Here is a 14,360-nt window from a genome sequence, read left to right on the forward strand (position 1 = left end):
CTAATATAACGGAATTTTTTTTTAATTTATAGGATTGCAAGGATGGTTTTTACCCTTAAAAAACTTTATGGGGACGTATAAAAAAATATGTATCTAATATTTTTCGATGCTCTGCAAGTATGCCGAGTTTCATTAAGATCGGCGTGTGGCACTTGGGTAGGTTTACTTGTGAGTTAACCACGAGGCCTCTCCGATTTTATAAGCACGCTCCATAGCACAGGGCATGCGAAGAAATAGTGTGACAGGATATATCCTCTTCTTAGGATTGCCGCTTCCTTTACAATAAATTGTTTATTTAGGATAAATTCTTGCAGGTCGACAAACGTTGGTGCAGACATGATCTCTGCAATGTGAGTCAGTCGAAAGGTATGACAATACTCTTCAGACATCTCACATCATCTTGATTATGTATCCTGTTCCCCCTCTCTCTCACAAGCGTATTTGTGTAAACATTTTTAGGTGATTTTGCGCACAACGTTGGTCAACGGGTTGTACTGGATCACGCGATCGTGCATGATGAGACAATATGCTGTGGTATTATTAGGCATATTCTCCTTACACTCAAACTCCTATCTCACATCCACCGCTGTGCTCTTGACCGATTCGTTTTGTCGAGAACAATCGATAATTACAAACGGACCGGAACGTAAAAATGACATGACGGTGAGACTCGGCTCGAGATACTGGTATCCGTAATAATTTTTGCAGAAACGCGCATACGTGTTGTACAGAATTGACCATCTGTTTCTATCAAAATCCAGATTCATATCGTCGTACGGATAACATTCCGAGTTTAGATAGAGTTTCATATTGGTTAATTTACAGTCGTCGAATCGGCTCGTATCCTTGGACATGACGTTTTTCCAGCCTGTCTGCAGAACAAAAATTACGTATCGCGGCTTCTCCAGTTAAGTCGCGGTCTTAATGGCCAACGAATGCTTGGTCATGCGCTGCACCAGCGAAAACTCGTATAGATCCCATAAGCGGAAACCCATGCTGAGGTAACGTCCACTTTCCAGAGCGCGCAACATCGACAGCTTCTTAATTTTGCTCAACAACACGTGTGGCATTCGCCATTGTATCTTGAATATGTTGAGCACAGGCTCCAGTGCAGAATTTCCATACTGACAATTATTATCGTTGCGTGCTCGTATTAAGATTAACTCATGATGCGCATTATTCACTATGCATCTGTAATTCTTCAAAATCCCAATAACATGTTGAGCGGTACAAGAAAATTAAAGTATCCATTCACAGTAGTCGAGGAAACCCAGCCAGCATTTCGCATAATCACGTTTCTATCGGATGACATTGTTACATAGTTTTTCAGCAGACTTGTTATTCCTACATTTCTGTTGCGATCAATCTCCACACCGTCGAGTTCGTAGCGAATCTTGTCAAACATGAATGCGACGTAATTATTTCCCAGCATCACATTGGATCCCTCAATTGGATGATTTATCGTCAGTTCTTCCTCGATGTAGAAAAAACTCTCATACGGCAACGTATACAAATCCTGTTGTTGTATGGGTATTCTTATCTCGTCGCTGTATCCAGATGTTGTGTTGGCAAACAGGTTGTATGTATGAGTCTCAATCTTGACGATGCGATCGTCAAAGACTGGCTCTTCCTCAATGTTGAGAATCTCAGTCATTGTTCAGGTCGTAACACGCAAATCCCAAAGATTGTAAAAACGCAATGTTTGACGAGGTGAGTTTCTTCGTGGTTGATTTAATATTAATTACAAATGTTGTTGCTGCTGGCTTGATTGTGTTGTCCCTCTTCGTGTCTTTATTCAACACGAGCATCCCGTCGCACGAGGTGTTATCGCTGCCGCCGTCGTACGTGCAATCTAACTGTGATCTTTTCTTCTCGAAAATCGAGCAATTGTCCCTTTTGGTCGACAACTCGTAACGTTAAATCCGTAATGCTCTGCGCGAAGATTGGCAAGTAAATGATCTACGCCGGCGTTTCCGATATCTTATATCCTGATGATATCCTCGGTGAAAATGTGTATCATGTGAACGAGTTTACCGTTGCTGTATGCACCCGCGGTCACGTTACACTTTATGCGAATAATGTTCACGTTGATAATATTAATCGGCATGTCCGATTTGTACCATTTTCGCGGTTGCAGTATACGATTCAAGAATCCCAGAAGTGATCCAATGTTGTTGGGCATGCTAAAATTTACTCTGTAGAAGCATTTGATCTCGCTCATCGTATTGTAATTAGCGCGGAGCACGATCGGGTAATCTTCGTCGCCGGCAATTTTATCACTAACAGCATTATATTTTTGGGAAAGTGCGCGTTTCAAAAATTCATGTATCGCTTGCAGCTTGTACGCTCCCTCGGGAATCGTAATTTCCGCGTCGTCTTTGCCATAGTAAAATTTATTATTCGAGAAATTCACATTCGATATAGTGTGATAAGTTTCAAAATCCGCCAGACTGAGCTCGTAGTCCGCGTCACTCAAATTTATGGGGGGTAAGTAATTTACAGCGAGAACGCTACTCTTCACAGTCAATGTTAGTGTTAGCGACATGTTGACAAAACTGAGTTATATAGCGCAATATCAGTCTTTAAATTTACGTAAGAATTTTTGGAGAAACTGCAAGCACAATTGTCCACAGATGTTCTGATTATAAGTTTGATAAGAAGTGTGATTGTATTCCAATTTCGTCACATTTAAATATTGCACCAATTCCTTGGGTGGTCGAAGATTGCCAAAACTGTCAAAATAGATAGTGCAATCTCCTCTTTTTGCATACGCTACCCAATAAGTGCCAGGGCCATCTGTGTCGTCTAGATTGACAATACCGCTCTCATTTTTTCGCACGCCATTTATCGATAAATTATTGCACATGAAAACATTTCTAAAGTACGGAATACGCATACGTTTTGCCAGTTGTAGCAATTGCACATTGGTAGTTACATCTCGCGGCATTTTTAACGTCTTTTTGACGTTTTTTTTCTCGCTCTTCGTCCGTATTTGTAAGGGACAAGATACAGGCTGCGATCTTCCATGGCGCGATTGTGACGTAGTATCTTTTGCAACTAACGTTGCGCTGCCTTTTTGTCGTTCACCGCTTTTGCTACGTCAGCCGCTCGACCAATCAGGGCTCCGAGTGCGCCCAGTATTGGTAGACTATTCTACCAATTTTTGGCAAATTGGACAACCGAGGTGTTTAAGGTTGTTAAAGTGCAGCATACTAATCCCGTAACATATCTACTCGAGGATTATCGCAAGACATCTATCGCTGGAGCGTTTTACGAGCACGAGTTGCATTGCGCAAATTATCCGGATGTGTACCTCGTGGAGAAAATACTGCGCAGAAGGGGTGACGAGGTTTACATGAAATGGCTGGGATTCGACAGTTTGCACAATTCTTGGATACATAAAGACAATGTCATTTAATGTACCTCACATTATATTCAACAATTTTTCATTTATACAATATATATATAGTGTACAACATATTTGGAATATAACAAAAAAAATATAATCCTTATTAATACATCCTTACAACATATAAATATAATAAATATACTAAATATAATAAATATAATAAATATAATAAATATACTAAATATAATAAGTATAATATATATATACTAAATATAATAAATATAATAAATATAATAAATATAATTTACAGCGGTATTCGGTAATGTCCCCACGATAAGGTGTCGGTCGAATCAGGTACAACATACCGCTTGTCGTCGTAGAGACTTAGAGCAATTTTCGTCTCGCTGATGGTATACACTTTATGCAAGTTCGATCTTATACACGACTACTGTTGCGCCATTTCAATCTCGTCATTAAGGCAGCGCATATAATCGTCGAACGCTATCATTCTCGCGACGACATTACTTTTCACACCTTTTGCCTTCTTCGTGTCTTTTTTACTATCCACTCTCATCGCGTACATTTTTGTTCTAAGCCCGACGAATTTGATCATTATCGCGCCGTTATTCTTATCCTTCATCAGATCCGGCACCTTTTTATTCGCGAGCGATATACCGTACACATTATTTGCAGCGTAATCGCTTGTATCGAATCTGGAGATATCGCGTTTCAAATTTTCATATACATTCTGACATTTAATTTGATATATTAAACTGTCTGTGTCGGTGTACATTACCTGGTATTTGTCACGATAGAGCGGTGACATGTATTTATGGTGAAATTCATAAAGACATATTTTCGATATGTCAAATATGCACATGCCGACATAGATTGGTTTATAAAATTTAACTTCGAGTTTGCGTAGTTCTACGGCAACCAATTTTTCCGAAAATATGCTTCTATTACGAAAATTTGGCTTTGCGATCATTGTCTCCACGCTATATTGTCCGTCCCACTTTGTTATTAATTTTACATCCACATGATTACGCACATTTTCCATTGTCTTGCCAAATACCGCATTATTCATTAATTTATATAAATTTTTTTCGAAATCATTTTTCGCTTTGGTTCTAAACTGTGTGTTGAATTCGATGTATTTTCGAAGCCATGCTGACTGAGTGAATTGTAATATGCGATATATTTTTGTTATTTGTAGCCCGTGGCGCGTGCACTGCTGCAGATTACGATAGTGTATGACGTAATGCTTCTTATCGTAAAGCGTTGCGAGGAGTTTATATTCTCGCTTGCCGGGCGGCTTATCGCGCGTCGAACAAAACGGTAGGTCAATGTGCGCGTCATGAAGATGCTGCGGATACTATAAATCTACTTCGAGAATATAACCTGTAGGCGATTCTTGCGCGATAGATGATACGTCGAAATTTGACACATCGTTAACCCACCGAAAATCAGCATACGGCAATTGCTGACACATTGCCCATCCGTACAAATTATTCACATCAAAGTACCAGAGATAGGATGAGGGTTTCGATGGGTCGTACGATTGCATGTACTTGTTATTAGCATGTGCGTATCAGCCTGAACATTGACTAAGACCGCCGCGTATACCCCGCTCGATAAACATTACCATGTCAATGTCGGTTAATAATTCGAATGTAATATTTGTATGTTTTAACATGACGTCCTATGTATATCCGGGGAGAGTATAGTAATACGCGGGGTCGAGTTCGTAACTTTTTATACAACTGTCACAAAAATTTTCAAATATGTCTGCCAATAACAAGATATCAATTTTTTAATATAAATCGCTATATTCGCCTAGCGTTCGAAGGGAAAATCTGTTCCAGACATTCTCGGCGTGCGCGTAATTACTCTCGGATACAGTGTCACCGGTTAATGAACTGTAAAATGATTCACGCGGCGGTAAACACGTATCTTGCAATCTGTCCACGCAGTCTATATATTTGTACGGAAAGACGCCCTTCCATTTCAATAAATTGAACGTATCTGCCAATAAATTTTGGAATTCCGATTGTAAAATTTTTAATTTATCTTTATTCAAAAAAGACGCCAGTTTGTCGAGACTAGCGCTGAGACATTTATACGAATCGATAAAGCGTAATTTAATATGATTTTTCGAATTATTGTCTTGCGTCAATCTAACAGTTTTCGAGAATGATATATATTTTTCCTTCGTTATCGGCAGTAATTCGATTTCGTCAAACAGTTTCTCACAAATGTGACAATGCGTCGCGCTGCGAAATTTTACCCACTCGTCACCTGTTAAATTTACCATGGGGACATTGGTTGTTAAAATAATTTTTACGCGGATTGCAAATTTTTTAAGCTGTTTGGCGAACCACGCAACGCAATCGACACTACGGTGGGAATTATACGCGGATAACGAATTGTCAAACAAACACTGTACGTAATACGCGATGCTAAATACTTGATGGTGTTGATAATTTGTGGCATCTTTGGTCTTTGCCAAAACACACTCCAGATCGGCGTACACGACGAACGGAAGCCGCTCCTTCCTCGTGTAATTGTCGAAGCTGAGCCACTTGTCCTTGTCGCTCGGCAACCGGATAGCGCAGTCGTTTAGTTTTCCGCAATTTTTTGTATGCGCCGCCAATTTTTCCACCGCTCCAAAATAGTGTAAACATTTAAAAATATAAAAAATTTTAATTAAAATTATTTTTATATAATGTATGTGTAATAAATATGTACTTACCAATTGCAGATGAATTTTTTATGAGCTTTTTTACTCAGTTGCGAACTCATGAGGCGAGACTGATTCTTTATGCACGTGAAATGCCCCACTCTGTGTTCGTCCTCCACGTACAGCAGATTGACGTGTCTGTCTTTCTTTTTTTTCCGAAAGACGTAGCGGGATGTTTTCATTGTTGATGATGTACACGTTTACGGAGATGTCGTTTGCAAGTTCAACGTTTTTTATTTGATTCACAGTCATTGGAAATTCAATGTTTTGGAGATTCAGTACTGTGGTGTAATGCGGATAGGAGGATTCCCGATCCACATGTATATCAGCGGGGTAAAGAGCGGCCATCATTGACCATGCGAAACACGCATTGTCTGCTGATTGCACATTAACAACTGCTTTCTTTGCCACAATGTTTTGCGGTAATTTAATACGGCATCCCGCGCGCATTGGATTGTACTTATTTACATTTACTGTCAAATCGATTATCCGCGACAATGCCCAGCCGCTATCGCGTTCCTGGAACTCTTCTAGCGTGGACTCGATAAGGCGGTGCTCGTACCACTCGCGTACATCAGACGTACGAAAGAATTTAAAGTTCCTCGTGTTGATACTTTTATTGGCGCGTTTATCACCAGACACAAACTCACCGTTGAAAACAGTTCACCTTTACACTGGCGTGTCTCTGCAACACATTCTCCACGTTCTTGTCTACAATTTCTGCGGCATTTTCCAAAAATTGACGCGGTTTGATATAGTCTGCGTTAATTACCGCACCGGTCAGTATACGGCTATCGAACGCCGTATCGATCTCACGCCAAACGAGATCTCGACGTCTTTGCGCGTTATTGCCGCCGCTACTGTATTTACCACCACTGCCAAGACACATGTACCGTCTCTGCAAGCGCACCTTTGAACCTTAGAGTCGCGCTATTCTTGCCACCAGAGATTGCCTATGTCCAATCGAGAGACACGGACGCTTGACACGGCTGCGTTCTTCCAGCTTTTCAATAAACTCTTCGCACTTTTTCAGCTATCCGAAATATTCGCCCAAGGTGGCGACTTGGCGAGAACGCTCCAACAGGTCGCGCTCAACATTCTCCGCGTTCTCCATTTTTGTGAATTCACTTTTTCACACGTATTACACAGATATAACTACTGCTTTGAGATTACACACTAAATTTTTTTCTTGCACACCGAATGAGAACAGCGTGCGCTCTCGTGGTCACTGTACTATGACCAGGCAGCAGTTTCGGTCCTCATTATATATCCCGTTCAACCCTTTGTTCTTCAACGTGCGATGATGCAGTTTTTAATTCGCAAGAAATAATTGCGATATCTCCCCGCTGATATTTCTTAGAAATAAATAAATACGGTATAAAGCCGCCGCTTGGCAGATCATTGTTACATTTCTGGTGTAAATTTCACCCCGTGAAGCAGCGAAGACACATCGCAACATGTTCGCCCCGGATGACGCAAAATATCCCCGCTGATATTTCTTAGAAATAAATAGATAACGTATAGATTAGCAGCAGCTGAACAGCCACGCTCACAGCCACGTATGGGGGGAGAGGAAAGAAACGCAACCCCGCTTAGTAATAGATATCTGATTGTCGGCGCTCGCCAAAGAAACGGCGGCAGCCCTTTTGTTCTTAATAATTCTTAGAATTTGATTAACCAGAATGTTTACCTTATCTTATCTTATCTTGGGTAATAGATATCGCTGTAATAGATATCTTATCTTGTAATAGATATCCGCTTATCTTGTTTATAAACATATCAGGTAATATGAGCCGATAAGAGGCCCTTATCAGGTAACCTGAGCTGATAAGATAAGCTTATCAGCTGATAAAATCCCCCTTCCCCGTGTGACGTCACCCTTCTTGCTCCCGATTCCCCCCGCTCCTCCCCCCCCTTAATTGCCCCTGGTCTAGAATCGGTCTAGTATACCTACTTTGCTTCTAACTTTTTTATTAATACTATCTCATATTTAATATCATCTTTACATATAAAATAACCCCTCCTGTATTTCTGTTTTCAGCATCACATCTAATCTTACTATAACCTGGTACGTTCACTTCAAAGTATTCAATTTCAGCAATCACTCTAGTTTCTGATAACGCTACGAACGCAGAGTTTATTTTCTTCATAATCTGATGCTGTATCTCGTCCTTTTGCGCCATGAAACTTTGAGCATTTGTATATAGTATTAATTCCGTTTTCTTCTGTAGTTGCTATTTTGCTTTCTTCCAGCCGGCCCTCTTCTTCTTCTCCTGTATCACTCTCTTGAAAGTCGAACATTTCGGATCAAGTGCGTCATGTTGATCATTTATTTTCAAATTGTATGTTTTAATCTTAAACATATAATTTATACATCTTTTCTTTGTTACTGTACATTCACTCACATTATGATCTTCTGTATATTTATGACGTTTTATTACGCATACAATTTTTTGCAATATGATAATAACCCCAGCATTTAAAACATCTTTTAATGTTAATGTGATTGAATGCAGGACACTTTCTCCATCCTACATTCAATTTCTCTTTGCTCAACATTACTTTATGAATCGCTTCATCTGATTCAATTATTACGATATCATCCTATTCTTTTCTTCCGAATTGATTTTTATCATTTCTTTTCTCTTTAACTATTTTCTTCATTATCTGCATATGAATTCCTTCATTTAGCATCATCATTCAATTTCAATTCTTTCTCGCCAACATTGACAGTTTTTATCTTAGGTTTCATTTGTGGTTCAGTTGAAATTCTCGCCCAACTTGGCTTGTACTGTCATCTTTAATTTTTTCATTTCTTCTCCAATCTCACAGCCGAGAATCACTGTTTCCTTATTTTCCTTTTTAGCTTCGTTATTTCCATAGCCATATTAGCCATAGCCACATAGAGAGAGAGAGAGAGAGAGAGAGAGAGAGCAACATTTATTTTGCGCTCTGGGACAAGTTCCCTCAAGCGCCTTAAAGAAATAATACAATAAAAGAAACATACATAATAAACAATAATGAATTACAGTGAGTAAAAAAAAGTAAAAACATACAAATAACAATAATAATTGTAAAGAATATTAGCAGCAGTAATTTAAGGACAATCCTCCACGATGATGTCTATCATCAATAAATTCCGCAAAACGCAATACGCAATACCTCAACTACTAATAATAATATTGTACCCCTACTACTTAAGCACATTAAATATGTCAGAGAGAAAGCGACCGAGCGTCACCCAATTGATGACAGCAATTTTTAATAATTGTTGAGTAGCCACTTATAAAGTCTGCGTTTAAATGTGGGGAAGGTTTGAACTTCCCGAATGCTATAAGGGAGAACATTCTACAGCCTAATCGCAGACAACCGAAAAGAGCGTCGGAAAAACTCAGTGCGACAATGAGGCAGCACCAACACCCTCTCAGACCCAGGAGTGGTTCTTCCAGAGATCTTGCCTCTGAAATGGAAAACCTCGAAGAGCAGACCTGGTCTCTCAGTCTGAGGGATTTCATAGAGTTGACAGCCCACAAAATAGTCTCATCTAGTATTAATTTTCAACCAGCATAGCTTTTTATAGAAAGGTGTGATATGCACATCGGCCCTAATATTAAAGATGAATATGACACATGCATTCAAGGCCCTGCAAAGCTTAAGATTTTGCTCCGCCGTTGCATCGGTAAAGGCCGCACAGCAATAATCAAGGTGCGAAAGGATGAAAGCAGTGACTAGCTTTATTCTGAGTTTGGCCGAGAAAAGATCACTAGATCTATATAGAATGGACCTTGGGTTCCCCGTGGTGGCTGCAATTTGACTCTCCCAGGAGAGATGTTAGAAATTGTAACTCCCAGGTATCTTATCAAAATTGAAATAACTAAGAAGTAAAATATATAAGGCTCTGATGAAATAAACACAATAAAAATCCAATAATAGGTCAGTAAGAGCCGCAACGCGGGTGGTAAAAGCGTAAGTAAAAACAATAAAAAGGTATAAATCAAAAATAAATTAAGACAAAAAATTTAATTAAACGTTTCGATCCTTTCTTGGGATCATCTTCAGTAACTGTCAACACAAAAATAAACAAAGTATGTAACATAAAAGTTTTTTTAAAAACATTACGCTATCAAAAATATCAAACTAAAAATAGATATAAATACAGAAATACATACATAGGAAAAATTAGAAATTATATAACTCATAAAGTCATAGCAAAATCAGACATAATGGCGTGCGTCGCAAGATATGTCTCTTATCGATTCCAATCGTTGAAAAACAAAAGTAGTGCGTAGAAATGCTATCCATAACAAAACTATAAAAAAACACGTCCAAAACTTAAATAAATTGAGTAATATAACCCAATTAAAACGATAAGAAACTGAGACTCACCAATCCAACACACGCTAAAAGTCAAAAAACAACGCACGACCGTCACGTTTGTGAGTCTAATTGTAAGTTAAATTAAACGTCAAAGAATAAGCAGACATACACGAATATCCCAAAAACAAAAATAATACAGAATTAAGCAAACACATCAATATGAGTAAAAAATTAAACGGTCGGCATATTCTTTAAAATCGATATATAAGTAGAATGCAGATTTTCGGTATCCTCTTGCTTATTAAGGCCATTTTTTGTCTCTTAATGAATAACATCTCCGACACAAGTCTTTTATGCAAAAAAGGTTCCTCATTCAAGATTTCCACATTATCCCAATCAAAATTATGTCCCTGCAACCGATGCTTAGTAATAACAGAAGTCTGGTTAGTATTTCTGTTAATATGATTTTTATGCTCTTTAACACGAGTGGACAATAGTCTTTTTGTTTGTCCGATATAAAAAGCGTCACAATCAGAACACGAAATTTTGTAAACAACATTATTGTGTGAGGATCTTGGTAATTTATCTTTTTGATTTATACCTTTTTATTGTTTTTACTTACGCCTTTACCATCCGCGTTGCGGCTCTTACTGGCCTATTATTGGATTTGTATTGTGTTTATCAAAATTGTTTAATTAAAGGTTAAAGCTAAGGAGAGCCTGTGCCAAGAAAGAAACTGCAAACGTACTAACAAAAAAAAGTTATATTTTATCGGACTGGATACAGTGCGGACAAGAAAGAGACGCGAACAAACTGCTATATCCTTCCGACCCTCTAGAAAGCTCTGGAAAGTTATATTTTCGTTTTGATTTTATAACAAAGAGGCGAGGGGCCTTCTGAGAGTCGGAGGACAAAGCAGTTTATTTTCTCGTGTTTGTTTGCTTTTGTGACAAGAAGATTTTACTGGAGTCGACTTTACCAAGTCGACTTTGTCGAATCGAGCCGGGCGCGGAGCTCGAGCGCAGGCGCGCAGGCCCGACAGTGTTGAGGCTGAATGGTATGATTTTGTCTCCTTTTGTCCTCAGGATCCTTTGGATGTGACGATCTACCGAGTGGACTTGAATTTGGATCTTTTGCACGTCTGCGGTGAACGCGTACCGGTTGGGCCCAGTGTGCAGGTAGTCGTTCAGCGTCACACCACTGACGGTGCGCAATGAGCCATTAAACACGACTCTGATTTTAGCGTCAGCGCCTGAACCCCTCAGTACCCCGTGATGTGGCAGGTAACAGCAACGTGAGGCGAGGGCGGCAGGTGTGTCAGCAGCGGGCGACATGTGGCCAAGAGCTGAGTATTCGTCTATGAAGGCGTGGTATTAATCCCGCAGGACGGGATTGCGATCAAACCGACGGACCATGGAGTGAAGAGCTTGAGAGGCCGCGTGGCGCGTGGATAAAAGATCAGGCAACTCTCCTTTAGTGGATAGGCGCACTGAGTAGCGACCGTCCGGGAAGCGTCGATGTGTCCGAGTGAAGTAGTTTTCGCATTTCTGTTCGGCGGCGGAGAGCGGCAAGGCGGCGCGAAACGGCTCTTCCCACTCTTAAAAACAACGCACTAGAGTCGGGAGGTCGTCCTCGACGGAGCACTGGAGCGAGGTTGTAGAGGCCGCAGCATGGCAGCTAGTGCCGATAGCTCCCAGAATAATCCACCCGAGGCGAGTCCGCTGTGTCGGTTCTTCTGGCTCTTCCTGTCGCAGGTCGAGAAGGACAACGTCGGCGTAAGCGTCAGCACCGAGAAGAAGTTCCACTGGATCCCGACGGAAGAACTCAGGATCCGCTAACTCGAGGTCCCGCACGTGAGGCCAGCAATGGGCGCCGCCGCTCGCGGTCCCGCTATACGCGGAGAGGCGCGATAAAACGAGCGCGATCAGGTTGCACGCGAATTGTCCCGCGCGCGAGGACAGCGCAACGGTAACGCGACCTCGGGAGAATTCCGTCTGGACTCCCCCGACACCGAAGATGGAGACGGAGGTCGGAGTTTGTGGCAGGCGTAGCCGCTGCGCGAAGGACTCTACCATCAAACAAGTTTCGGAACCTGGATCCACAAGGGCACGCATTATGTGGTGTTCGCCAAAATGGTCTGTCACGTAAACACGGGTCGTCGCCAACAAGACCGATGAACACTCCGCGGCTGAACGTTCGGCAACGTGCACGGTCGGCGAAGAATTCTGGATAGCGAGTGCCGAGGGGTTTCCAAATGCGTCGTGTAGAGTGGAGTGGTGGCGACCGGAGCACTTGCTGCAGTTCTTGGAGGATGGACACTCTCCGACGAGATGGCGGCCCAGACAATTCCAGCAGCGCTGGTGAGTGTTCACTACCTCCCGCCGTTCCTGGGCGGACTTCTTATATTGGTCGCAACACGCAAGGTAATGTTCTTCCTTGCAGAGCGGGCAGCCGCGATTAGATCCGGCGGAACGACTCTTCACGTGGTTGCTTCGAGCGGTGCGATTGCCTTTATCAGACGTCTTGCTGGACGACTTTTCCGAGGCGAGTCGGAGCGCCTCTTGCACCATCAGCTGCTCCCTCAGGAAGTTCTGGTCGAATCTGATCATAGGTTGGGGAGTCGGAGCTCTTCCCCATGAAGCTCTTCCATTCCCTGCGAGTTTTGCTGTCCAGGAGCTCGACTATCAAATGTATGAAGAGGTCAGAACTACAGGCTCCCTAGAAGTTATCCTCCGTGGCGGGCAGGTTACGGATGAGCTTCTCGGCGTCTTCCTGAACGCTGGTCTTCAGGTAGTGGATTCTCTGTGCGTCCGCCAAGAATGGATCATCAACCACGATGGCTTTGAAAAGGTCACGGAACGCAAGCCAGTCCTCGAACTTGCCAGAGAATATCGGCTGCTGGATGGGCGGGAGAGATACGCGCGCGGCGAGTGCGGATGTGGGTGCCACTGGCTTCGTCTCTGAAGTAGGCAAGCCTTCCTGGGCCCTGAGCCTCCGCTGCTCATCTAACAGTAGGCCCTTGTTCAAGAGGTAGACCTCCTCCGCGAGAGCAGGTATGTTCTGCACCAGGTAAGGCTCGTCTTTGTCCTCATCAAGGTGGTCGAGAAGATCATCATTTTGCGAGTCAAACTTATTCCAGTTCCTTTTCAGGGTTTGCAGTCGCGCTTCTACGGCGCTCAGGGTGATCCTGGGCGTTCCAAGCTTCTGGAGGTTCTCGTAGGCGCGAGAGATTTTCCCATAGAGCGCGTAGGCAATGTCTATGGTAGTTTTCATTTCAGGATCCATTTTTCCTTCCAGACGGAAAGCAACACTTCGCCCACGGCACCAAGACACTTTACCTAGGAAACGAGCGACGGCAACGAACTCAGCGGCGCGAGAGGAGCGAAGAGTAAAATCTCTTTATACAAAGTATCCTGTTCGAAGGACTAAAAATTGTTTAATTAAAGGATAAAGCTAAAGAGAACCTGTGCCAAGAAAGAAACTGCAAACGTACTAACAAAAAAAAGTTATATTTCGTCAGACTGGATACAAGAAAAAGACGCGATCGAATTGATTCTCAGTGGTCGGATTAAGAGCGACTGACTACACGAACAAACTGCTATATCCTTCCGATCCTCTAGAAGGCTCTGGAAAGTTATATTTTTGTTTTGATTTTATAACAAAGAGGCGAGGGGCCTTCTGAGAGTCGGAGGACAAAGCAGTTTATTTTCTCGTATTTCTTTGCTTTTGTGACGAGAAGATTTTACCGGATACCAAGTCGACTTTGTCGAATCGAGCCGGGCGCGGAGCTCAAGCGCAAGCGCGCAGGCCCGACGATTGGCCTAACGGCGCGAATTGCTTGATGCTGGCGCGGGATACAAGCTGCACCCGATGCCCGCATGCAATCGAGTGCGCATGCAGGAAAACACGCACGCACACACACACACACACACACACACACACACACACACACAC

The 14,360-nt window shown here is 42.1% G+C and overlaps 2 protein-coding genes across 2 annotated transcripts; both read right to left on the reverse strand.

Annotated features, from left to right (window-relative positions):
* Positions 1-569: 569 nt before the first annotated feature.
* Positions 570-1,654, reverse strand: LOC146721659 (uncharacterized). The gene is made up of 3 exons (XM_085486459.1): positions 1,256-1,654; positions 957-1,199; positions 570-872 (listed from the first exon to the last, which is right to left on the reverse strand). The coding sequence occupies exons 1-3, from the start codon at positions 1,652-1,654 to the stop codon at positions 570-572; spliced, it is 945 nt and encodes a 314-aa protein (XP_085342585.1).
* A 10,350-nt stretch (positions 1,655-12,004) lies between these two features.
* LOC114930498 (uncharacterized) lies at positions 12,005-13,015 on the reverse strand. The gene has a single exon (XM_029302261.2). It carries the CDS (start codon positions 13,013-13,015, stop codon positions 12,005-12,007), a length of 1,011 nt encoding a protein of 336 aa, XP_029158094.2.
* Positions 13,016-14,360: the final 1,345 nt, after the last annotated feature.

The sequence above is a fragment of the Nylanderia fulva genome, unplaced genomic scaffold (genome assembly GCF_048542155.1).
Source record: "Nylanderia fulva isolate GAGA-0341 unplaced genomic scaffold, ASM4854215v1 Scaffold433, whole genome shotgun sequence".
In the NCBI taxonomy this organism is placed as follows: domain Eukaryota; kingdom Metazoa; phylum Arthropoda; class Insecta; order Hymenoptera; family Formicidae; genus Nylanderia; species Nylanderia fulva.